Here is a 26,005-nt window from a genome sequence, read left to right on the forward strand (position 1 = left end):
GCCTTTCAGAGGCGCTGGCTGTGGAGGGAGGGGGACTGCTCCCTGAAACTACCAGGAACTCACAGCAGTTATTTCCACCATGATCCCTCACCCAGGTTTTGGGACCTGCCACCCTTTTTGCTTGCTCCCAAGGGGTGAGAGTGAAAACAGAGGCTTTCATTGATGTGCGGTGCCTTTGTAGCTGCTGTGGCTTGGACAGTTACCCAGGGAGCTTGGAGGTGGATGCTTCTACTTGGTGGTTGTCTCCCTGGACCTTGTTCCCTGGGCACTGATCCATGGCTGGTTTATTCTCACTGCCAGCAAAGGTGCCTGTGGTCCATCCTGGGTTGTCACTCTGTTTTACAACATTGGGTCAGTGATCTCACTGACCCTCCTCAGTAGGTCAGCCCTGTTGAGCCCAGGGTGGTGTATCCTTGCAGCTGCTGTAGGGCAGAGCCCTGCTCCCCTCACTGTGTTCCTGCAGGCCATGCAGTTGGGAATACAGCTTTGTTGTAGATAAAGAAGGGCTGATCTTAGGATTTTCAAACAGTGTTTGAGATTTATGAGATTCAGGGTAAAATACATCTCTGCTCAAGTTCATGGCAAAAGGAATGTCCCCGGATTCAGCTGCTGGGTCAGCCAGGGGCTTCTTGTGCAAAGCTGCTGGAGATTTTATGTCTCAGCTCCTTGGCTTCTACCTACGGGGCAGCCTTGTGGGAGAGCTCACTGGTAGCAAGGCACTTGGGATTACAGTGGTGCTGTGGCCTCAGAGGAGTCCCAGATATCCAACAGCACTGAAAGAAACACAGTGAACTCCTCCAGGTGCCAGGGGTGGGACAAACCTCCTGTTTTGGCCATGCTGGCTGAAAAAGGCTCGTCAAAGCACTAACTGGAAACTGAACAAACACGGAGGCTTGGCTTGGTTTTGTAATCAGAGCTGTTCTCTTGCAGGTGGGGCACCAAGCTTGGCATGTCAGTAGAAATGTGTGACTTTGTTATGCATCCAGCTCTGGAGCTGGTGATCATCAATGTGGCCAGAACTTCAGTGACCCCTGTTCTTACTACTGCAGTTAAGTGTTCAATGAAAGTCTCTGAGGCAGTTTTCATCAAAAGTATATGTTTATTTATAAAAAAGAATGGGGAAAAAATATATATACCAAAGTGCTTTTTCTATAAAAGACAATTCCTTGGAGGCTGAATGTCCTAGCCCCAGGTATGCCTGGCACTGCAGTCCATAGCTATAGGTGGCTGATCCAGATCTGATGCTGAATATCATGGGAATTTGGAATTAGAAGGTTAGCAAGGGATTTTTCCACTGAAAACTAAGACACATTAACCACACATCTCATACAGGTTCCTATTAGAGATGTACAGCCAGATCCCTTCAGTGGGTTTAAAATTCAATCCAGAGAAGAAGAAAAAAGAAATGGACTCTAGGCCTTTAATTGCTTCACTGTTTGAGTCCATCTCCATACAAAAGGCACATGGCCAGACCCCTGTCCAGTGTAAAGCACCAGTGTCATGCATACACTCCAATATGTGGGTTAGACTCAAGAAACCCTCTTGACTCCTATTCGTATCTCTATGGTTTAAGGAGTACAATACCAGAGGTTCATGGCTACACCAGAATTTTCAGATAAACTAAGTCAGCAATTTAAGTGAATTTGAGGCTCCTCATTCTGTCCATGCTCACTTCTGGTTTCGGAGTCTGTGGGCAGCTGGCAGGGTGTGGTTCCTTTGGGAAGGGAGACAATGACCCAGGCAGCAGGACAACTCCTCAATGCTGAACCTGGCTTTGAAATGAATGGCAAAACTAACAGATATTTTCCTTTGAGACAATTTTGTGTCAGGGTATCCTGTCAGGTTTACTTCTGTCAGATGCCTCATGTCAAAGTGTAGCTGGTGAGCATTTTAACTTCACTCTCCTCTTTGTTATCATCTGTTTGAACACTGTAGCTCAGCTATGCCAAAACAAATCATTTGAATTCTCCTTTGGATGGATCTTTTATTCCTTCTGGCAGACTGAAGGAGACTCCTTCAAATCTGAAACATGGTTAGAGCTACAAAAACAATCTGTACCACAAAAAAAGTGCCCTCTTGGATCTCTTCCTGTAAGCACAATTTGGCCTGATTTCTGTTTGTTTTATATTTTTTCTATTTTAGATTTTATATGCAACTGATTAGCACCTTTATTTGCTTTGAATATTGTGTTTGATTCTGAAACACCACCACCACACCTGAAAATATTTTTTTCACAGATATATATCTCAGTATATTGAGAAGAGCAGTTACTGGGATAAGGCCAAATTCTCCAGCAGCAGCACTGCCCATGGCTTATCTCCCACCATGATGATGTCTGGTCATGGAAAAGGAGGTATGAAACAGCCACTGCTATGTCCTAAACCATGCCATGGGCTCAAGACAATTTCACCATGGAATATCACTGAAAAACCCTTTTCCTTCAAGCCTCTGCAGTGAAGGCACCTGTGAATGCTGTTAAAGATTATGATATTCCAGAAAGGTTGCCAGGGGCTCCAGCACTTAATGGCACTTCTGACAGGGAATATGTGAGTAAGAAGAAATACACATGCCAATTGCTGGCAGAAAGAAAATGCACAACGCTTGCATTCAGAAGAAAGCATTCATGGTTAATCCTCTGTAAAAGAGTAATAGCAGCAAAAAAGTTTTCTGGACTTGAAGTAGATGCTGAATAATAAGACTTTCTCATTTTGAGCATTAACAGCTGCTACAAAAACTAGTAATTCTCACTACTCAGTGGCTGCCTTATAACTGTATGTGCAAGTTGTGCACATGAATAGCTGGTCTGAGGGCTTAGAAATATTCATTACAAATGAGACAGCAGGCTATGCATATGACCTTGTTTTCTTAAAAAAGTATTTTCTGCAAAATATAGAGCAAACTCTCTTGCTCTTAAAGTAATTTTCAAGTTTCTGATTTTTTAATTTTTTAAAATATGATTTGTCAGGTGGGTTTCTGCCAAGCAGAGTTCCCCAGCTGGGATCTATCAGGAAAGCTAAATGCTTTGAGGTATGGTTCCACAGCAACCTAAATTAGCTAAGATCAGCACCACTGTGCCAGTCCTAAAAGCAAAACAGTCAGAGAGGTAATTGCTTCATTTTGGGAAGAGCACTGGTACTACTGGAAGGGAGAGGGTAGGATGTGGAGCAGGAATGGAGGAGATGAGACTGCAATGGCACTGATATCAAATGGCTTAATAAAAGGTGATGGAGCCACAGTCTTTGCAGAGACGGGGCCTGCATGAAGTCCTGCTTCCTTGGGAGCTAAGGGGAAGATGGAAGCAGATTCACTCACACCCTGAAAACCTTCTCCTCATCTTTAACCCCCTTCCTTTCCTTTCCTGGCTCTGTATGTAACCTAGGGGATTCAAAATCTCCATGAAATGAGTCATGATCCTCTGGCTTACACTAAGGATGTGGTACTCAGCTCATCTGAGGCACATGGATCCCAGCTGGGTCAAAGCTGGCCATCTAAATCCTGCCCATCCAGGTCTCCAATGACTGATGCTCACAGCAGGTGTTCCAGCAGAAGAAGGAAACATTTCCAGCCCCAGGAGCTCGGATTTGAGCCCACACCTGAATCCAGGGTTGTGTTCCTCCTTACTGAATTACAGCTTTGACTCCAGGAAGGAGTAGGATGTGAGTTGTGGTTTAAAAGGCCATCTGGCCCTGGCTCAAAGTTGTTCCTACCATGACTGCCAGCAGCCCGGTATTTGCATGTGCACACAAACTTGGTGTGTGTGGCCAGAGCCACCCTCTGCATCTGAAATCATTTCCATGGCCCACTGGCTATTCCCACAAATGGGAAGGGCAAAAAAGGATAGAATTAATGGAAAGAGGTTCGTAAAAACCTATCAGGAAAACACTGGAAATATGTCAAAGGTAACGGAGCTGCTGTTGTGCTTCATGGGACCCATGTCATGCCAGACACTTGTTGCTCTGTGCATTGTTACAGCAAAGGTGCAGCTGCTCTGTTGCAGTCTGCATCAGCCATACCAGGGGACACTCAGCTTCTCCCACTGGAACTGAAAGCAGGAGTCAACCTTGGGGTTTGGGAGATTTGTCTCTTAAACCATTTTCACCCTAAAAATCAGTGCAGGTAAATCCAGGCACGGTGGCAGCTGATGCTCGATTGTCACATGGTGACAGCAGCTCCAGGGAAAGGCTCTCTGTAGATCCTGCCACCTGTGGGACACAGCAGTGTGAGTTGTCCCCTCCAGGGGCCCAGCAGGCTGAGGGTGGGTGGTTGGGAAGTGAGTGAAGGCACCAGCAGCCAGCTGGGTCAGGTGATTGCTCAGCTCTGTGGGCTCAGGATGGCATTTGATGCTGCAATGCACCTGAGGGCAGCAGTTCCAATCCATGCTCCACAGGTAACTTGCTGATGAGGAGAGTGTTTTCCTTCCAGCACTGTGTTTTGCTTTTCATAGCTGCAGGCTCCCTCAGGCTGGCAGGCAATAACTAATTAACATATTACTGTCTACCACAGATGAGAAAAAGTTGACAATCATTGTCTGAATTTGAGTTTGTCCATATTGATTGTTCAGTGCCTGCCACTTGTTCGACAGCAGCAATCTTCTACCCTGTGGAAGATTATGGCTGTCCCTGGTAGAAGGAAAACCTTCGGGTGGTGAGAGGTGGGAAGGAGCTACAATAGAGCAGGGTGGAACAGATACTCTTGCCATAGAAGTTCTTCGTTCTTCAAACAAAGAAGAAAATAATGTAAAATTGACTTTTCCTTACTTTTCCTTTTGTCTTTACTTAATGTCATGGCTGAGGGCAAAAATGTTTTCAGTATAAAAACACATTGCAGCTCTCCAGGTGATGGCCCTGGACACAGCCTGAGAAGCACTGGCACTGTCTGCTTCCCAGAGAAATTCTATGAGAAACCTTGCTTGCTTTTCTCCTCTCCCTCATTCTTCCCTAGGGCTTTCTGTCTGGCTGCTTCCCTGTCACAGTCCTGAAGGAAGTTACCTTCCCTTCCCTCAGTCCTGAAGGAAGTCAGGGTGAAAGCCTCTCACCAGTTCACAGGAAGGTAGTGCTCTATTTCTGGAAACACGATGAAATAAGGAAAGTCAGAGGTCCAAGCTGGCTTCTGCCAACACAGAACCTCTCCCCTGAGCATTCCCACCTAGATGGAAACCTGTGGTGATATTCAGGACTTTACAATCCCAGACACTGGCAGCAGTTTCATACAGTAGCTAAAGCAGGAAAGCCCTTAGCAATGGCACTGTCCTTTGAGCTCTAGGAGCAGTCCTCATTGGAATAGAGGCCCAGGAGCTCCTCTGCCAAGCTGATGAGACCGTTTTCTTCCAGGGCTGCGATCAGCCGCGCTATTGTGGCCTTCTTGCCCTCGGACTGGATGAACCTGAGGAGCATCTGATAGGCTTGTTCATAGAGTCCCTCTCGGTCATACTCCAGGGCCAGGTTGTCGATGACAGGGTCACGCAGGGCCCGGCAGGATTTCTGCAGAGAGCGACCCACTTGCTTCCACTTCTTGGACACGGACTTGGCAAACTTCTGGTGGTCATCTGGTGTGATTGTTCTGTTGTCTGAAAGGGGCAAAGGCCAGGTAAGACATAGAATTTTCATGGCTGATGTGATGCAGCTTGGGCCAGTTCAAGGTTTGGTCAATATTCTGTGGAGCAGGGAGTCTGAGCTCCCCTGTTCCCTTACAGAAATCCTCCCACAACAACAAAGCATCTGGGCTTGCCCCTACCCTGCAAGCTTGGGAAGGCCTGTTTTCTTTTTTTCTCCCTCAGAACTGTCCTGTGGTTTGCCAGAGCTTTTTTTTTTTTTCTGATGGACACCCTCTTCATTTGTTTTAGCCTTTCAAAGGCAACTTGGTAAGGCCTTTCTGACAAAGTCCCGTTTCCTATCTAGGCATCTTCAACATACTGAAATGCTGACAGGAGCTCTCTCCTCAGCTGTTCAGCACTGAAGACTGTACACAGCTTAAGCAAGCTCAGAAATTATCTAGCTAATCTCAAGCTGATATTGCTACGTGAGACTGTCTGAAAGCTCTCTGTAGAGACAGACCCCAAAGCCAGCTGGTGAACTGAGGGAGCCTGGACAAATCAGTCCTGTCTGAAAGTAGGGCTGAGGGTGCCCACAGTAACTTCCCCAGTCTGATCCAATCTACACTATTAACTCACCTCAACTAAGTGACATGGAAGAAGAGAAAAATACTCTATATTCTTCCTTCCAGTATTAATTTTAAAATGTGAGGAACCTGGAAGGAACACAGACTCTGAAACATCTGGTTCTGTGCCACTCCAGAAAAGAAAACAGGTTGAGGCCTGATCTGAAGAACCACGGCAGTATCTTTGCACTACTGCAATTCCTTCCTTATGGGATGCTGGGAAATCCTTGGTTTATCTGAGGTAGACCCCAATAGGTAGTCATGATAATTCTCCCTCATGGGCTGTGAGGCAGACCAAGGGCTCTGTTGATCAGTTCTAGCTACTCACCAAACTGTTGTCCCTGAAAGATGAAGGTGACTTGTGGGGGAAGGGAGCTGCCTTGAGGAGAATAAGGCAGAGATGAGCAGTCTTTTCCAGCCACATTGTTGTTGGTGCTCTGGTGAAGCATCAGGCTCTTGAGGCATTCCTCCAGCTCCGTGATCTCCTCATCCGGCAGGCGGTCAGGCTGTAACACAAACAGCATCAGTGACTCCTGCCAGGGCCACCACCTTGCAGAGCTGTAGATGCTGGTGTCAAGAGACGAGCAATGAGATATAGCATGAGCTGTCAACCAGCCAAATGAGATGGTCTGTTGGAGCTCTGGCTGTAAATGTGTGGATTTGAATCTGTAATGTGATATGAAATAGACAATCTCTCCCTCCTGGGTTTCTCAACTGTAGCAGCGAGTGCTTACAAGTTGCACAAAACTGCTACTAGCCCATGTTCATTTCCAGCAGCCCTCAGCAAGAATTAGGGTGCCCTGCAGGCAGCAAGGCTTCTCCCAATTCCATAGGAGGGTCAGACTCACAGAACAGGGTGACCTGAACAGCTCATGGCCACCCAAGCAGGCAGCTCCTGTTACCCACGTTCTCTCTCTCTCTGCCCCTCTGCTCCCTAAGGTTTGTTGTTCCTGGGTCCTCACCAAGCCAGTTTTTTTCACTAGCCAAGAGAAAATTAGTCTGACGTCCAAAAAGCAGGTAATGAGAAAAGGAGTAAAGAAGGCAAAGCACATGGGACGAGTCAAACCTGGCAGTGCTGTGCCTCAGTCAGGGCTAAACTCTGGTTTAGCTCACTTACAGCAGGTACCCTGCACTGCTCTCAGCAGATGACGGCTGTGCCCCAGTGCCATCTTTCTGCCTGTTGCACTGTTAGGCAGGGGTCAGACTGAGTCACTTTTGGGGAACTGAGAATAAGCCCCTTTCTTTTGTCCAGTCAGCTAGTTCAGCACATGGAGGGAGCAGCAAGCCACAGTTCACAGAGTATGTGATATCACATGTTGTTTGGTTTGGGGATGAAAGGTTTGAGTCTCATTCTCTGCACTTACGGAATAGCAACCTGGCAAAACATGCTCTTGTGACTCATGTTCCTGAGTAGAGAGTGAGTGCCTGTTTCTCAGGACCATTTAGAGGAACTAGAGCTAAAGTTCCAGATGGAAAAAAAAAAAGAGGAGGGGAACACGTCAGTGAGGTTAATCATGTCAAGTGCCTTGTAGTGAGATGACAAGATCTCACTGTTCTTGCAAACAGGATTAGAGTGCCAGTGACAAAATGTGCAGTGAGCCAGATGTTAGAGGAAAGAGAGAGACTTTGCCTTCAGAAGGGCAGCCTACTCCTGCTGGCAGCAGATGCTGTGTGTCCCCACTCTGACACAAGTTGCTGGTGTGATGTGCAGAGTTTACACTCCCATTGCTCATTTCCAGCTGCCGTTACCTTTGCCACTCTGGGAGGAGGTGCTGTGTGAGGCAGGGGAGGGAGGTGCAGAGCAGTGATGGTTCCACCCAGGACTGTCCTCTCTGCCTGCCCCACAGCTGTATTGAGGCACACTTGTGCCCTCAGGTGCCATGCAGAACTCCTTGTCTTAGTGGGGATAACAGCCATGCTAGCGGTTATACACAGAAGTCAGTTAGCAGGACCTTTGTAGGCTGCTTTAGGTAACTCTATTGCCCTTCCAGAAAAGTGCACAGCTCTTTTCTCAGAAAGGGCAGAGCTATTTCTCTGCATTAGTTAAGAGCTGAAAGACAGAGAAGTTTGTTAATCCAACATGCTGCATCAGAACAAGATTTGCACCCACCTTTGCAAGCCCTGTGCCACCCCTCCTCATTGCTGCCCAGCCTCCCTCCCTCTCCCACTCACCTTTTCTCTGTAGATGCATTCCAGGCAATGATCCTCATCCTTCAGCATCCTGTCAAGGTGCTCACTGCCAGCCTTCAGCTCCACTTCGAGAGGCACCGTGGTCGTGGCCAAGGAGAGCTGGAGGTGACTCTGGAGGGACTTCTGGAGCGCTCCTTCCCGGTAACTCCGCAGGAAGCGGCGGCAGTTCTCCTGCTTGCAGAACCTGAGCTGGACTATCAGGTGTGGGTGGCTGCAGTGCACTTTGAGCATGTCCACACCATTCACGCTGCCTGTGGAGTCTGGCAGGGAGAAGTGAGCACAGTCACAATCCAGGCATGAGCCAGCCCACCCAGACCCACGCCCATCCACAACAAGCCTACAATGGAGTAGCTTTTGAATTCTCTTTGTGATAAGTCCTCTGGGATGGAAAACCTGTATGTAAAACCAAGAGGGAAGGATTAAGTTTACGCTGCCCTGCCACCACTGATCTCCATGAAGTATGGCGTCCAGCTGAAGATGCATGGAACTACATCCCAGGTAATTATATCAACACTGCTTATTAGGGCAAGTTTTAGATTTGAAGTTCCATTTCCAGGGCAGAGATGGTTATGACGAACTGGTAGCACAGCGAAGTTTATTGTTGGGGTCCCTCCCCTGCCATGGAGCCCTGGGAGATGGGCCCTGGGGGGGAGACAGGGGGTTTCCCTGCCCCTGGTCAGTCTCATTTCCCATTGGTTGTTTTGTGTTCCCCGGTGTGGCCAAGGACCCTGGGGTCCCGTGACTGTGGTTCCTGAGCATACCCCACAGTTTATAGATGATAGCTCAGTTCAGCTCAGTGCTCAGTCAGCCTTCAGTCCTTGTGACTGGAGTTTTATGCAGTGATGAAGGTCCTGGAAAGAGACCCAGTGTTTCCTCTCTAGCCCATGCCTAGAGGTAACTTTTGTCTCTCTGAGCCTTTAACACATCTCACAAACAGCAAATGACGGATCCACCCACAGGGATTAAGCTGCTTGAGGCTGGGCCTTGACTTGTTATTTTGCACAGAGAATTAATTCATGGTAAAACCTAAGCCAGGAGAAGCCAGGGATGTACCCTCTAACATTAGTGTAGGAGGAGCACGAGGGATGTGGAAACAGAAATTCCCAGGACTTCATTCTTCCTTCTCCCAGCAAAATTTAATTTTTATTATCTGTGCTCACTATCCTTGTCTCCACAGGATTTTATATGCTGATGATGACAGTTCAAAGTATGTGTTTTTCTCTTTTTTTGCAGCAGGGGCCCACGGGAGGCTGCTGTACTGCTTCCAGACCTGACTGAACCTCACGGGCTGTCATTGCACAGGGCTGTGTGGAGGCACCAGCTCACACTGGCACTACATCAGGTATTTCTAAACCACATGTCATGGCACGGAGGACAATCCCATTGTCCCAAGGCAAGGCAGACTTGTGTGCTCCACATTAAGCAGGACAAGTGATCTGGCATTTAAAAGTACAGCATCTAACAGTGGCTTTACATATTTACTAAGTCCTGTTTGCATCTGGTCTAGTTTGGACCAGATGTGTAACTGACACATGGGTTTAGGCACCTAGAAAAGACATTTTAATTCACTGTGGATGACCAGGAATGTCTTTTCATCACTTCCTTCATGCTTTGCTTTTTATGAGTGCTTATTAAACAAAATTTCCATAATAGGGCAAGAGGGCTGGGGAGGGAAAGCTGCAGAGACATGGAAACCTTTATGAATAGTGTACACGACAGTTGTAAAGCACCCTCAAAAGACAGGACTTTGCAGGAATTTCTGCATGAAACCTCAGACAGCTTCATATTTCATGTCCTTTTCAGGTCTGAATAAGCATGGTAGGATCTCAGTTTTGTGAGCTTTCCTTTAAATGTGTGAGCAGATTCACATTCCAGTGCCACAAAGCAGCCATAAAGCAAGCCTAATGGGAAAATTGTGTTAGGCTGCCTGCTTCCTGTTTCCCATATTTGGATGGAGCTGCAAGACGAGCAGGCCTGTATTGGATAAACTGACTTGGCATGATTTCCAGAAGAAACTGCAGAACAGTTAGACAAGCCCAATTAAACAATACAGTCTCAGCCATGTGACAGGTAAAAAACACCACGAGTCTTTCTAGGTAAGTGTGATAAACTCTTCAAATCACTATTATCCCACAGTGTGCTTGGTGCAAGGGTGGATAGAGAAACACAGTTTTATGGCTATTTGCATCTCAAGTCCTTTTTTGATGTAAATAGGGTTACATACACCTCAAGCTAATGTGAGTCTGTTTATGTCAGAAATTAATTCATACTGGCTATCACTTGATTTTAAAACCACCTTCTCAAAGCAGAAATCATGTTTCTATGGTGGTATAAAGACAGCAATTAAATCTTCTTTCATAGCAATTGCAATCTTTTCCCCTCTTATATAAATGGATTTAAACAAACATTAATAAAGTTGGATAATTCATAGGATAGTTCAAGTTGGACGAAAGCCCAGGCAGTGTCTAGCCCAACCTCCCATGCAAAGCAGGGTCAGCTCAGAGGTCAGAACCAGTTGCTTAGGGCTTTATCCAGTCCCATTTTGAAAGCCCTTGAGGACGGAGAATACACAGTCCCTTTGGGTAACTGCCTGACTGTCTTCATGGGGAAAATATTTGTCCTTATATCTGGTGTCTACCCCTCATTTCAATTTGTGCCTGTTGCCTCTCATTCCCCAAGCACCACTATGAACAGTGGTGGCTCCATCTCTCCCTCCCCACAGGTATCAGAAGGCTGTTGGTAGGTCCCCTGAAACCTTCTCCTCTCCAGGCTCAACAGGTCCAACTCCCTCAGCCTCTCCTTGGTGAACTTCTGCTGAGCTTGCTCCACTTTATTGCCTTTCCTAAACAGAGTGAGCATGAACTTTCCTTACCCAGGAATGTGAGATTAAAGGAAGGCATGGCACTGCACACCAAGATACCAGAGAGGATGGGTACCTGCTAATGCCAGCTTCAGGGCCTTGAACACACAAGGCTTCTTCTGGGAGCTCTCGTAGAGGGACGGCAGAGCGATGGACTTGCACGTCGATTGGAGAAAGAGATAAGCACTGCCAATCCAAGGAGTGGGGCTGCCTGCCATCTTCAGCACCCTACAAAATCACACAGGCAAGCTCAGAGACCATAGGGGAAATGGCCTGATGCCAGGGGAGTGCTACAGCACTGATAGGGATTTACCCTTATTTCTTAGAGGAGTGCTGATGTCGCTAAAGCAAGTGTAACCTTTGAGGGGTTTACTGTTACTCTGTAAAGCACAGCACAGCAGGACACGGTATCCCAAAGACAGCAGCTCACAAAGCTTTGCTTTCATTTTCCACTGGAGTCCACTCATTTTATAGTCCAAAGATACTCTGAAGCAGAGTTTCAGTCCTTGTGCCTCTGACTGACCAACCAAGCTGGCAAAATGTGAAACGATTGAGGTGCTCCACGGAGCACCCAGCAGTGCTGGCTCTGGCACGTTCCCATGGACTGAAGCCCTATTGCAGCCAGAGATGTTCTCCTCAAGTTCCTGGTCCCCTGGTTGTTCTCAGGGCCCAGAGCTCTTGTAACAGGACACTCTACACAGGACAAGGGTAATGGTTTTAAACTAAAAGAGAGTAGATTTAGATTACATATAAGGAAGACATTTTTTACAGTGAGGGTGGTGAGGCACTGGCACAGAGAGGTGGTGGATGCCTCGTCCCTGAAAATATTCAAGGCCAAGTTGGACAGGGCTCTGAGCGACCTGATCTAGTTGAAGATGTCCCTGGTCACCACAGAAGAGTTGGACTAGATGGCCTTGGAAAGGTCCCTTCCAACCCAAACCATTCTGTGATTCTATGGCTCAGGAGTATCCCTCTGCTTTGTTTATGCCCTTTGTTCTTGTGCCTCTGCAGCGTTAACCCAGCGGGTGAATCCTCCCGTCCAGTGAGCGCTGCCCCATCCCAGTCCCCGCTCCGCGGTAAAACCGCTGTGGGGTGCTTTAAAAAATCAGCCCCGGACGGTAAGTCACGTTTGTGATCATGGTTATTGCCTTTTTTGCCGACTTCTGGCAGGCGTCAGGCCGCTGCTGCTCAATTCCCGTCACAGCCTCGCTGGGAGGGGGCTGTCCCTAAGGGAAAAGCGCTGGAGCAGCCGCCAGCCCCGGTCCCGCCGCGCTGTGCCGCCCGCCGGGCCAGCGGCAGCTCCCGCTGCCCGGGTGTCCGCTCGGTGTCCCCCCAGCCCGGCACCGCGGGGCCCGGAGCGCGGCCCCTCCGGCCCGGCCCGGCCCTGCGCTGTCTCGGCGGGGCCGCCCGGTCCCGGCCCCGCGTCCCCGGCCCCCCGCCCGCGGCAGCCCCGGCCCGGCGGCCCCGGGCGGCTTTACCTCCTCACCGCCGGCCTCGGCCCCGACACTTCCGCCCGGGCGCGGCGCCGCCCGCCGCTCCCCGCGCCGGGCCCGCTGGCGGCTCCGCTCGGCACCGCGCTGCGGGCGGGGAAACGGGAAGGCGAAAGTGATCCCAGCAGCCCCGTGGAATGGCCAGCGGCATCGCACTTCCCTTTCATCCCTTCTGTTTGTCCAGGCCTGCCCGAGCCGGTGGCGGCCCCAGGCCTGCGCAGGGCAGGGGCTGCTGCGGGGGAGCCCCGGCCGGGGCTTGTCGGGCCTTGACGCCTCCAGGTGTCCCCGCCACGAGGCCGGCGGTGGCTCCGCCAGCCGCCCACCCAGCTCGGCCGCTTGGTCTCTCGTGTGGGGCAGGCTATGTCAGCTATCAGAAATACTCTGTTGGTGGCTCCAGAGCTGCCTGAGGGCTGGGATCGGGTGTATATCCCTGGAACATTAGGGATGGAGGCGAGTGGGGTGGCTTTAAGCCCCTGCATGGCTTGTGGCTGACACACGCGAGGCTGGTAAGTCACGGCTGGGACTTGTCAGCTTCCCCCGTGGTGCTGCTAAATGAGAGCTTGGATAGGTAGGGAGAAAGAGGCAGCGTTTCCCGAGTCCACAGACAGGTTCTGTGCAAATCAAAGCATGATTTGGGTCTCCATTGCTCAAACTCAGGTAGAAACCTCCTGCCCAAGCTACATCTGCCTTGCATAGGTGCCTTGTGAGCTGAAGGATAACAGCAGCTCCCTTATTTGTCCCCAGCTGGTGAAACGCTGGCATGGGCCTGGGGCCAGGTTTTGTGCCCAGGTGCAAGCTGCCATCACTCTGGCTTGGCAGTGGTTTGTGCAAACTGGGAGACTGAACTACAAAAAAAAAGCAGGAAGCATTTAAAAACACTAAAAATACATATATATCTGATGCTATTTTACAACATCAGTATTATGGGGAATTATAATGTCAAATTAAGTTGTGAGCTGTAAAACCTGCCTGCAGAAGCACATGGCAGAACAAAGGAGCACATGGTGGCACACAGAGGCTTGTCTCCACCGGGCCCTGGGGGGAGGAGGTGTCACATGGCAGACCCCTACAGAGAGGAGCGACAGACAAGTGATCAGCGAGTGATCACCCCATAGAAGGACATTGAGAAAGTGTGTTGCTGGTGTGGCAACATGGGATAGGTCACCCCGAAGGAAATAGTGTGCCTTAGAAAAATGTATAAAACCAACTCACTCCTTTGAATAAACGGTTCAGATTCCCTGCCGGTCTGGATCTGTCATTCAGTCGCTGACAAATGGTGCTCCCTGTGTGAGGAATTTATTATACGCCTACCTGTGCATCCATCAGTGAGCCCCATGGGACTTGAAGTGCTGCTGCAAGAAGCAGGAATGCTGGCCAGCGATAATCCCTACAAATTGTAGATGAGCCATGGAGGGCATAGGGGATGGAGTATCCTAGGAACAGAACGTCCCAGAGATGTTAAACAGATTTTAAAGAAACACTGCAGGAAAGTTGAGTCTACAGATTTGAACAGACTCTTGTTCTGGGCAAAAGACGGTAATTCAACTTTAGATAGGACCAATATTTTTAATCCTCGGACATGGGATGCTTCAGATGCGTTGTGGAACTGAGCTACACCCGGCAATGCAGCGCTGACGGAGCTTTTGTGTCTGTGGAGGGCAGCGTGTAAGGTGCTTATAGTGCATGCAGCACCCAGAGACCGGACAAAGAAAGCTGCTTGTGCCACCGTAGCAGCTGGGCCGAGCCCTTCTGCACTGCCAGCGAGTGACCGTAAGTCTGTCGAGGCTGTAGGAAGAGAACCAGAAGATGGCCCCTCATGCCCTGACCTGTTTGACCCTGGAGGGAAGCCGGTCGGTACCGTAGAAAAGCCCGCGCCACCCCGCGCCACACGGCGTCAGCTGGAGCTGGGTTGCGGGGAGTGGCTGGAGCTGGGGGGTCCCGTCCTGGTAGCGTGTTCCCTCTCCGTTCGCTCTCTGCAAAAGCGCAGCAGCAGCAGCGGCGGTAGATGTGGCAGGGGGGAAAGCGAGCGCGCGACGCTGGGGAGCACATGCTGGTGAGCGCATGGCGGCGTGGCGCCAGCGAGCATGTGGCAGATCTGTGCCGCGGCGGCGAGCCATAGCGGTGAGCACATGGCAGATCTGTGCCGCGGCAGCGAGCAATAGCAGCGAGCACATGACAGATCTGTCCCGGGGTGGCGAGCCATAGCGGTGAGCACATGGCAGATCTGTGCCGCGGCGGCGAACCATAGCAGCGAGCACATGGCAGATCTGTGCCGCGGCGGCGAACCATAGCAGCGAGCACATGGCAGAGCTGCACCGTGGCCGCAGCTGGCGGCCTCCCCCACGCCACGGACGGGCGGGATCAGCGGCACTGAGAGCTGGCGGGGCCGTGGCTCCACTCAGCACATGGCGAGGGCTGCGAGTGGCTCTCTGCATGTGAGAAGTGAAGAGACGGGCCGGCGGGGCCTGCACGGCCAGCTGACCTACTACAGCCAATCTGGATCCGTCATTCAATCGCCGACACAGTATTTTAACAATATAAACTTAATTTGTTTGCTAAAGGGAAAACAGGATTCAAATAGATCTGTAAAGGGGTTAATCTGGGCTGGACCTCCTGGGTGCTCTGGTTCACAGGGTCAGATCCAGGGCAACTGGCAGTGCCCACAGACCCCTTCAGGGTCAGCAGGCCTAATGGTGCCAGTGCTTCTGGAAACAAAGCATTTACTTGCTAACAGTTTAAGCAAGTGAGTTCAAACATTTAAGGTCTGATGGGGTTAAATGAGCCTTGACATCCCAACATTTCATTACAAAAACCAAACCTGAAGCAGTGCTGCCTCCCAGAACCAGGTGGGAACCACAGTGTGAGTTGCTGTGGGGAGCATCACCCACCCATGTGGTGTAAATGTTTTCTCCTCGAAGCCAATCTGCCTGCTGTATATTGTGGGGTTAAAAAAACCATAGGTAGCTGAGCCCCAAGTTTCTCCTCTGCTAACCCTTGCTGAGTGTGTGCCTTCTGGGAGCATCCCATGGGGTGAAATCAAAGTGCTTAATGAGCACTTGGAGTTTCGTATTGTTGTTTCCCACTTGGGAAGTAAAGATGGCAGTGAGGACAGAGGCTGTGGCTCAGTGGGGCTCAGCTGGCACAAAATTGGGGTGTCAGGGTTCAGTGACATGTCTGCCTGGGGGGCTGGGATAGGACAGGCTGCCCTGAGCTGGCAGCAGTGGCAGGCTGAAAGCACACTCTTACTGTCTAATGGATTCAGGATCCTTCTTAATGGCTCCAAAGGCTTTAAGGAAATCATAAAACGAAAAGAGCTGAACACATGAGATCTCATTTTGCCTTAACATTTTGGCAGATGTGTGTTAGAGACACTATTAAAAGCAGCTAAAAGTAGAAAAGCAGTGTCCGAGCTGTCAAGGCAATTGTCAGAGAAAATGGCAAAAGATGCTGAGTTCCCAGGAAGGAAGCAGGATGGTGTCACTTGGCTGCTGTAGCTGGGCTGGGTGGGAAGGGGGTTGTCGCTGATGTGATGGTAGATAAGATAGTACAGCTGCTGTGCTGCTGCCACCTCACACTCAAAGTAACAAGTTGCTTCAAAGCAGCACATTCTAGAAAAATGTGCAGTTGTGTTCCCCTCTGTGTTACGCTTTTGGCGTTGCTACTCCATGCTTGCTTCATGGGTTTCAGCTCTGACCCTACTTCGAGGCTCTCTTGATGCACAGGTTTTCATTTAAATGAAACCTGTGCTGCTGAGGTAATGCTGCGACTCTGGGACATGGGGCTTCCACAGCGAGAGGGCATGCCATGAAATTCAGAGTGAGATTGTGCCACTTGGCCCACGCTCCAGTGTTGGCCTGGCAAAGGGAATGTTTGCTTTTAAAAATCTCTTGCTTGGTTATGAGAGAGCTGAAAAAACATGTCATGGTGGTAGTTTTGTTTGTGCAGAAATCTAGAAGAGAGGTGCAACATGTTTTGGAAGAAGGTGAATGGAAAAGTTAGGTAATGGTCTGATGCTCTAAACCTTCTTCACAGGCACTTACTTTTCTGCATTATTTCCTGCAACCACAGGTTGATCAAAATACACTTCTCCCTTATTATGTCAGACATTATAAGTGCAGTTTCTGCAAACTGGAGTCACAGTCATAAAAGGTTTTTTTCCCAAACTGCAACATCTCATCACAGGCAAGGACCACTATCATTAGCTGGTGGTTTCTACTCTAGGCCTTCTGTTGCACTATCACTAAAAAATGAATATGTGAGGCTGTTTTCTGTGCAGAGCTTCTGCTTGCAAAGAGGTTTTTCCCCCACAGTTTGAGAAATCTGTCTCAGCTTTTTGAATACGAGTGCAGCACTACCAGAAAATTCCCTTGCATTTTTATTACTCAGAGTAGCAAAACCTCAGTGTAGGAAAAAAGACCTTTTTTCCCCCAAAAAGCTTTGATCAAACATTTTTAACTCTTGAAAAGTATCACTGAGCTTCTTAGGATTGATTGAAAAAAACTATGAAACAAATGGCCAAGAGATTTTTCTAATTTTTTGTGTTCAAATTCAAAACATGGTGAAATTACAAGTTTGATTTTTTTTTTTTTTACCTCCTCTGTAGTCCAGTTTGATTTGTTAATTAAATCCTAATGTGTGTCTGTGTCCCTTTTTTTTGTTGTTGCTGTTTTGGTTTTCCTCAACAGGGACTCTTGAGAATTAATTGCAGTTTTGGAGATTTTCCCATGTTTAAACCTGACTGAATTGGCAAAATGTCTGCTCCAGTGCCAGAACTGTGGCATTACATCCCAGAAGAAATCCTTGTCCGAATATTCTATTATCTTTCTCTTTGAGATAGATACAGAGTCTTCCAGGTGTGCAGACAAGGGGCTGCAGCAGTTTCTTCCAGCTCTGTTTGGGACTTCACAGGGATCAGCTAAGAGGAATGAGGTCCTCTGTCCAAGCATCTTCACAGGAATAACCAGATTGTTGTTCCCAGTGCATGTCAAATATTTACTCCACTCTGCTATGGCACTATTGACCTTGTGACTTCTATGTGTGATGATGTTATCTTGCATGACTCACACCTGTTTATATAAAATTTGTGTTACTTGCTGGGTGCAAGTAAAAAAAAAGCAGTGACTTCTTCAGTCACTGATGGTGATTTGGGTTTTAGGGGAAATACCACATTCTTAGGTATATTGTTCTAAGTTGCCCTTTGAAAATGGCAAGAAAAAATTAATGCATTGTTATCCTTATCGTGACACTTATCTTGTCTCTTCTCACCTCCTGACTCTTTCAGTGTTTGGCCTTAAAGGACTCTGTAGGCATCAGGTGAAGAACTCTGCTTCATTTTATAGCAGGAATGTTGAACTTAGCCTTTACAAGTTTTTGCTAAGAACCTCAGGAAAATTTAATGTTGATTTTATATTTTATTATGTTATTTAAAGAGCAGTTTCTGAGTTGAAATAACCCTGGCATTAAGCCATACTGCAAGCATGTATTTTGAGCTATCTAAAGCATATATATTAATGATAAAACCATATTGTCTAATAGATTCTATGTGTAGCTGTTTTCAGCATCCTCTTTTCTCATGCAAGAGCTAAATAATTTCTGTTGCCAAATAACATGAGATCTGTAGCTAAACCTGCTTACAATTTTGGCTTTTCAAAGTCTTGCTGAAGATCTGCAGCCCTGATTCTGGCCAGCTCTTGTTCGTCTGTGCCAGCCAAAGTTTAGGAGAAGAAAATTCCAAAATAACAATTCAGATGCCTTCACAAACCTGGGATTGCTGTGCCTGGTGTCCCACAGGCTCTCGGCAGGTGGGTTTGCTCTGGTGACTTGCTCATCTCCCAGCATAAGGTGGGCAGCACGTGTTCCCTTTGCATGACGCTGCGTATTTATTCACAGCTCTGCGAGATCGGCTGCAGTGCATTTTCATTCTGTGTATTGTTCTCTGGGGCTGGTGATGCCATCCCATTGTGCTGAGTTTTTAAGAGTGCGAGCAGCACTGCTGATGTGACTCCCTGGACGCCTACTTTCCACTGCCTGGGATAAAATTGGGTGGTTCATTCTCTGTGGGACGCAGGCGCGTGCAGGGACGCAGGAGCGCCCAGAGCAATGGGGTTAGTGTAGCTGGGACACTGCAAAGCTATGCAGGATTCACCCAGCTCCCTGGTGATGGATGGATACTCCAGCAATGTCCCAGCCTTCCTAACAAAACTCTGGACGCTGGTGGAAGACCCTGAAACGAACCATCTCATCTGCTGGAGCTCTGTAAGTACAACAGATGTTGGGTGTCACTAATGCCTGCAACACCAGGGAGAACCCAGGTGTGAGGCCCAAGTACTGCATGGCACAGGAGCTGCCCTTTGCTTGGCAGGTGCTGCCCGGTTACTGGCAGAGGACAAAAACCAGGAGTCAAGTACAGGCACTTTTGGATATACTTGGTATTATTTATCTGAAATATTGTGGCTTTTCTGTTTCAGAGGGGCAACTGTTTTGTGGGTGATTTAATTATAATATTTATACATTTTACTTGAAACATCCTAAAAAGTGTCTAATATTCTAATTCTAAGAATTTCAGATGCTTTGATGTTTTTCACCTTGCTTGAATTTGTGGCTCCCTAAAATTTTCTAGGAAATGTGCAAAGCCCTGAAAAAGTTTCACTGCTGTTTGTATTATCACACCTGTGTTTCTTAGCAGCCTCTCACAAATGTCTAGTGAGAAGGCAGCAGATAAACAGCACTCTGAACTCAGACTCAAACCTATAGTTTAAACAGATCTCAGACTGGCAGCCTAAATTGTTTGGAAAAGCTTTACTTAATTTTTCAATGAGTCTGTGTGATGGTCATGGTGATGTGGGTATATATTGTCTGTACAACTTCATAGGGATAGATTGCTTTGGCTTCTTATTTGTCACAGAGGCATTAATATACTAAATGCAATCACAGAAATAAAATATTTGTCCCCTTCATACAGCACTTTGATACCACATTGTGCTTTTGACCTAAGACTTGCTGCAAATAACATGATTTGTTTTCAGCGTGGAGTTATTAGATAAGCTGTGTGCATGAGCTTGTTCTCCAAAATCAAGAATCTATAACACAAGCAGATTTAAAGAAGGGTGGTAAAAAAGCAGCCTTTCTAATATTTGTGTCCAGTAGAGTTTTCATGCAAAACTTGAGATAGGATTTGAGCTGCCTTGATATCTGTGATCATGGTTGTTTGATGCTGGTATTACATGGCCATACCTCTGAGAACCCCCCAGTTTTGGTATCATGTGTTTTAAATAAGGTTTTTCAAGCTAGGAATGATTTTCTAACCTGTGTAAACAGTCCCCTCTCGGTTACACTTAGAACGTTGTTACTTTTGACTGACAACCACCATGCTCTGTTTTACTGCAAACTAACATAGGCTGCAACTACATCCTTGGAGGTTTTGGTAAGGCTTTCAGGTGTCTCATATTCCTGTTGTTGCAGGTTTCCATGTTTCTCATATTCTGCAGCTTCTATACATTGGTGATGTTGGAGCTGAGAGGTTGTGTGCATACCTAAGATTTCTGGGTATAATCAGTACTTCTAGTAAATAGGACCCATAAGGACCTGTGAACTGTTCTTAGCATGTAGAAGACATGGAGAGGAAATGCAGTAATGGTTTATATATACACTAAAGTCTGTTGTAAAGTGGAAAGGAAAAGTCTGCTCTCTGTGTCCATGGTAGATTGGACAAAAAGTAATTCAATTAATTTTTAAAATAGAAGATGCAGTAAGGGAGAACTGGCAAATTCCTGGACTAGCACTTGTCTTGTCAGAGCACATGTCTGTCCTGGTGGTTCTGTCAAAGGCAGTTAAGATAAGCATCTGCCATGATTGCTGCAGAGTAATTTTGCTTTGGGCAGAGAAGACTTCCAAAGTTTCTCTCAGCTTGTGTTCCCTTGGTGTGAGACAGCCAAGGCACAGCTGCAGTGTGGGAACAAACTGACACGTGCACATTTCATCAGTGAACACACAGTAACCCCAAAGTCTCCTGTGTCTGTAGGGACCTTTCTGAGTGTGCCAGCTTCTGAGAACATTGTGGCCCTGAATTCAAAGGAATGGCCTCTCATGAGAGGCCAAAAGGAGTTGTTGAGGTACACAAAACTCTCATGCTTTTCGTTTTCCATCAGTGGGTCCAGCCTGGGACACACAGCTGTGTCCCAGAGTAAAGGGGCAGAAGCACAAGGGAAGCAGAATAAACCAGCTCTGTCCCCAGGACAGTGAATGCAGTGTTGGGAAGCCCTGGTCCCTGCTGTCCTGTCTGCAGGCTTTTTCTGTGAGGATAACTCCAGCGTGCAGGTTGTCAGTGAATCTCTTCGGTGCTTGAGCAGCCTTTGCTTCTGCTGCATGGGGTAAGGAATGATGGGAAAGACCCCAAACGTGATCAAAGAACACCACTGAGGCACAGTCATGTTCAGTGTTTGCAGTGGTGAGTAAGGAGGAAAAAGTGCAGCTGACCCAAAGCTGTGTGTTTGTGGGTGTTAATTGTTAGAGCTGCCAAATGAACCTGAGCACAGAGGCAACTGGCACGGTTTGGTGATGGAAATGTAGTGGCAACCAGTAGGGCAGCAGGGTTTGCCAGCTGGCTGTTTTCTGGTGGCCATGGGCAGGCTGCAGGCTCACAGCAGCCCCTCTTTAGTCACTGAGCTGTCTCATGGCCCTGATTGCACTCCCTGTTTTAGGGACTTCCAGACTTCCCTGAGTGCACCCTTGCAGCTGCAGACCCCCTGAGAGGTGTATGGTGGGACTCACACACCACTGGTACTCTCCTACTGTGCACAGAGCCTGAGGGCTCTTATGAAACACTGTCCTCCTGTGTCACAAACCAGCCCCTGTGAAATACCCACCCAGGCTGACACACCTGTGGCTGCTGGTCACAGCGCTGAACACAGCAGGAGGATGACTGTGCTGTGCTGGTCTCAGACCCTGCCCTGCCAACATGGTGCGGGCTCTGGTGTCTTTAGCTCTTGTCCCTCGAAACCCGGCTGCAGCCGAGGTAAGTCCCTAATGTCTGCTGATGTCATTGCGCTGATGTAGCTGCCACCAGGTAGAAGGCCAGGCAGGGGAAGCACATGGCCTGCAGTGCCTCTTCTCTGCCAGCAATCCTAGGCAGCTTGCCTTGTTTTGCAGTCATGGGTCTTTGCAATGCAACCCCAGCAATGGAGGATTTATCTGATTAACATGTGTGTTGCTAGCTTGGACTGAAAACATGACTGTCAACATTTTGTGGGTTGCCCTTGTGGCTGTTTACTATCAAAAATAGTCAATGAAATGTGTGTAGAGCTTCTGGGACAGTGTGACGTCTCCAGAGGTGATTTGCTTTTTGCCTTGCTGTGTTTCTTGTGCCCTATCTCCAGGCAGTGCTCCCTCCAGGACTGCTGTGCTCTGGAGCAGATGGATTTGGGTTAGACCTGAAAAAGTTATGGCAGGGGTTATAATGACAATTCCCACTTTCAGGGCCTTCTTAAGACTCTAGTGTTTCTGTGAGGTCCATGCAAGAGGGGATCATCACAAACTACCTACCAGCCCTTTGGACACAAAAGTTTCTCATATCCAGGATTCTCAACTAAGCAGAGACAAAAATTTGAAAAAGATCAAAGCTGCAGCCACAGAGGACTGACTGTACCAGAACTGAAAGGAGCACATCTGTCATTGAGGGCTGTTGTCACTCTTCTCAGCTTCAAGGTGACAATTCAGAGAACAAGACTTCCCCTGCTGTAGGACTCCTCCTGGCCCCTCTCGTGGTCAGGGATGATCCCCTGACTTTGCCTTTGTCCTTATCTCCTTTGCAGAATGGCACCAGCTTCCATGTGTTCGACCAAGGCCGCTTTGCCAAAGAGGTGCTGCCCAAGTATTTCAAGCACAACAACATGGCCAGCTTCGTCCGGCAGCTGAACATGTGTAAGTGCAGCTCCCAGGGCCCAGGACAGGTGGGCCCTGCAGACACGGTGGTGACAGGAGGTGCCAGTGGCACAGGAGGCATGGGGGAGAACAGTGCTTACAAAAGTTTGGGGTCTCGTGTATATGACTTGTTGTGGCATTATTGATTTTGCCAAAGAGGATCTGCTGCTCAGATCCCAGGGCAGTGATCTCCTTGTGTTTGCCTTAAATTCCAGCATGGACTTTCTGTTAGATTTCATTTTAGAATGTGAGCTAAGAACTTTCACCTACCAGGTTTTTGATTCTCTTGCATTGATTTGATGGCCTATTATTATTCATTTTCCAGTTTATTCTATATGGAGCTTTATCCAGCAGCCTGATACTGTGGCACCTCCCCCAGAATGTGCTGCTCTTGTGGGTCGTGTGCCCCGAGCTTATCCCTTTCACCAGCCATGTCACTGAACTAGTGAAAGACAGTTCTTCCTGCAAACCTTGCCTTGCTGGTCATACAATTTCACCCCTTTAAGGAGGGTTAAGTGTAGCTTTCTGCCACTTCAACACTGTGACTGTATTACATGTAGCTATTTTCTGATAGTTCTTGGAATTTTTTCAACGAATAATTAATTTTCTTAGTAAAGTTTTAACTTTTCTATTCCACTGTAAATTCTAGGCCAGTCCTTAAATACAGTTTAGAAACCTTTTGAGGACTTCAGAGAAGTACTCAAAGCAGATTTCCAAATGCGCATGTGACCCTTTTTTTCCAAAAGTGCCACCTGTTGATGGTCTGTGCCTTTGAAAAACCTTTCCCTGAATTCCTTTGGCTTGCAAATTGAGACAGGGATTCCCTAAGAGCTGGCATTTCAGCTCCTGGCAGACCAACATGCCCATGGTGGAAAGGCTTTCATGGCATAGGCTGCAGCAGGGGTGCTCAGTGGGGTGCACAGGGCTCTCCCTTGCCCTGGGTTTCTCGTGGATATGGCCCAAAAGCATGTCCAGGTCTGAGCACTGGCAGCTCAAAAAGTCTGGAGGGTGAACAGAAATGTCCTCAAAAGTGATGGGGGTGGGAGGTGGAGGGAGTGCCGGGTCCTGTTGGCCCATCAGCTGTGTTTTCTCTGTGCAGATGGCTTCAGGAAGGTGGTGAACATTGAGCAGGGGGGGCTTGTCAAGCCTGAGCGGGACGACACTGAGTTCCAGCACCTCTGCTTCCTGCAGGGCCATGAGCACCTCCTGGAGCACATCAAAAGGAAGGTGAGGGGCACTGTGTGGGAGGAGGGACCATGCACCTGCCAGACCCTGCTCAGCATAACTCTAGCATCATGCCTTCCTCCCCACACACATGTGCACCTGGGCTGGGCCTTCTTGGTTTGCAGGGCTTGGCTTGCAGCAGTTTTGTCTGTGTTTTTCTGCTCTTTTGCTCTGTGTCACAAGATGTTTGTATAGTGCTGCAGGGCCAGGCTTGCTTCCCACCCCTCTGCCTTTGAATTGTTACTGCTTTCCTAGAGAAATACGGCATAAATCCTGTAGGGTCCTCAACAGCCATCTCCTGTTCTTATACAAGAGATAACCTACTGCCCTCTGTTTTCTGTCTTTTAACCTGTAATTAATACCCCCAAAGAGTTCTCTTACTGAATTAGCATAGCAACTTCTGAAAAAGGACTTCAGCAAAAGCCTTTTGGAAATCCAAGTGTAGTGTGTCAATGTGAAGCATTACCTCAGACTCATCACTGTAAAACATGAGGCTTGATTGGGTATCTCTGTAGTTAAAGTAGAAAGATTAAATCAATCTAGATCAATTCCTCCCTGATCTTCAAAATACTTTTGTTTTCCCCCCAAGCTGATTTGAAATAGGTCCCCACACTGACAGGGGATGTACTTCTGCCAGCAGACCCTCTATGTGAATAGATTTGTCCTGCACTTTGCTCTGTCTGGCTCTTGCAATAGTACCCTTAGGATAGTTCAGACTCTTTGGCATGTGGCCTCTCCTGGTATTTCAGCTGGTGACAGTCCTGCACCTGAACACCACAGTGACTCTCTCTGTCCATGGCCCTTTTTGTACAGGTAAAATCCACCTTTGGTTTTTTTTTCCTCAGGTGTCAGTAGTGAAAAGCGAGGAGACCAAGATGCGCCAGGAGGACCTCAGCAGGTTGCTATACGAGGTACAGATACTGAGAAGTCAGCAGGAGAACATGGAGTGTCAAGTGCAGGACATGAAGCAGTGAGTTGAATCCTACTCAGGCTGCTTCTTACGGACATTTGCTTCTCTTGGGTGGTGGATTGTGGGGAATGGTTGAAAGGAGGAGCCTTGCACACTTCCCTCCCCAGGGAGCATGTGGAGCCAGGGACTGACCACAGACCTGTTGAGACAATAACATGTAGGATTTCTATGCACACCTAATCTACAAAATATGAATTAATGCTCAGCCTCTGTCTTGTATGTTTTCCCTTCACAGATGAGGAAAGCACAGAGAGGGTCAGGCAGGAAATATGTGCATAACCTGGGGACTTAGATAACTATTTCCTCCAGACGGAAATGGTGATAAAGATTTAACTCTCCCACACATACAAGAGTCCTTGGCAGAAGTGTGGTGATGTCCACTCCAGATATTAAAAAATTACCTTTCTGCCATCATTCACCTCCAAAATTTATGACTGGACTAAAAAATATAGTATGTTATAATATATAACATTAGAACTTCTATATCATTTAGTCCATGGACTCATCTCCCTGAGACTATGTCATCTGACATGGCCAGAATTGTTGGGTAAGAGCAAACCAAGCTGATGCAATGCTTCCTGCATGTGGCTGCCTGACCTCCAGCTGTCTGAGACTCTGGGATTTTCTGACTCAGACATGGTCACTAAAAGATTAGGAAGTGGATATGGTTTTATAAATCATGTACTTGGAGAGGTTTTTATTTGCCTCCAGAATTTTAGTCTTTACAGAGAGCTTTGTTTAAAAAGCACTTGAATAATCAAATAGACCCAAAGCCTTTCTTTTATAATGAGAGCTGATATTCATACCTCACCAGAGGACACTGGCATTCTGGGCCTTGAGAGAACACTGCATACAGGGAAACTTCATTCCAGCGCAGCACCTTGTGTGCAATGGATACATATTTTTATTCTACATCAATTTTTAATGACTCCCTGACTTAGCACATGCATGAGTTTGCACTGTGAAATCCAGATACAGCAGCAATGAGTTTCTGGGCTTGTATTTGATTTAATTTTAAGGACTTCCAGTATTAATGATTTGGCCTTGATTCTACTTTATTCTCCCTTTTGATTTGCTTGCTTGCTCCCTCCATCTGGCAAAACTGCATTCAACTGATGAAAAGAATATGATTTTTATAAACTAAGACAGAGGAGAAATCCCAGGCTGAATCCATGTTAAGAAATTCACCCTGGTGAA

General features: G+C 47.8%; 2 protein-coding genes across 4 annotated transcripts in view; one reads left to right on the plus strand and one right to left on the minus strand.

Moving 5' to 3' along the window:
• Nucleotides 1-1,079: 1,079 nt before the first annotated feature.
• On the minus strand, nucleotides 1,080-12,942 carry TRADD (TNFRSF1A associated via death domain). Its single transcript, XM_039558159.1, has 5 exons — nucleotides 12,685-12,942; nucleotides 11,283-11,434; nucleotides 8,329-8,606; nucleotides 6,485-6,662; nucleotides 1,080-5,566 (listed from the first exon to the last, which is right to left on the minus strand). Exons 1-5 carry the CDS (start codon nucleotides 12,861-12,863, stop codon nucleotides 5,259-5,261), a joined length of 1,095 nt encoding a protein of 364 aa, XP_039414093.1. The 5' UTR covers nucleotides 12,864-12,942; the 3' UTR covers nucleotides 1,080-5,258.
• The window catches only part of HSF4 (heat shock transcription factor 4), a 32,803-nt gene continuing 15,400 nt past the window's right edge, over nucleotides 8,603-26,005 (plus strand). Inside the window, exons 1-5 of one of the 3 annotated variants that reach the window (XM_039558154.1) lie at nucleotides 8,603-8,844; nucleotides 9,580-9,688; nucleotides 22,506-22,614; nucleotides 23,714-23,841; nucleotides 24,684-24,808. In XM_039558154.1, coding sequence (XP_039414088.1) covers nucleotides 8,828-8,844; nucleotides 9,580-9,688; nucleotides 22,506-22,614; nucleotides 23,714-23,841; nucleotides 24,684-24,808 — 488 coding nt within the window. In that variant the 5' untranslated portion in view covers nucleotides 8,603-8,827. Of the gene's footprint in view, nucleotides 8,845-9,579; nucleotides 9,689-12,091; nucleotides 12,325-22,170; nucleotides 22,399-22,505; nucleotides 22,615-23,713; nucleotides 23,842-24,683; nucleotides 24,809-26,005 lie in introns of those variants that run through there. The other 2 variants (XM_039558155.1, XM_039558156.1) reach the window with 2 other exon arrangements.

Source organism: Corvus cornix, chromosome 11 (assembly GCF_000738735.6).
Source record: "Corvus cornix cornix isolate S_Up_H32 chromosome 11, ASM73873v5, whole genome shotgun sequence".
In the NCBI taxonomy this organism is placed as follows: Eukaryota; Metazoa; Chordata; class Aves; order Passeriformes; family Corvidae; genus Corvus; species Corvus cornix.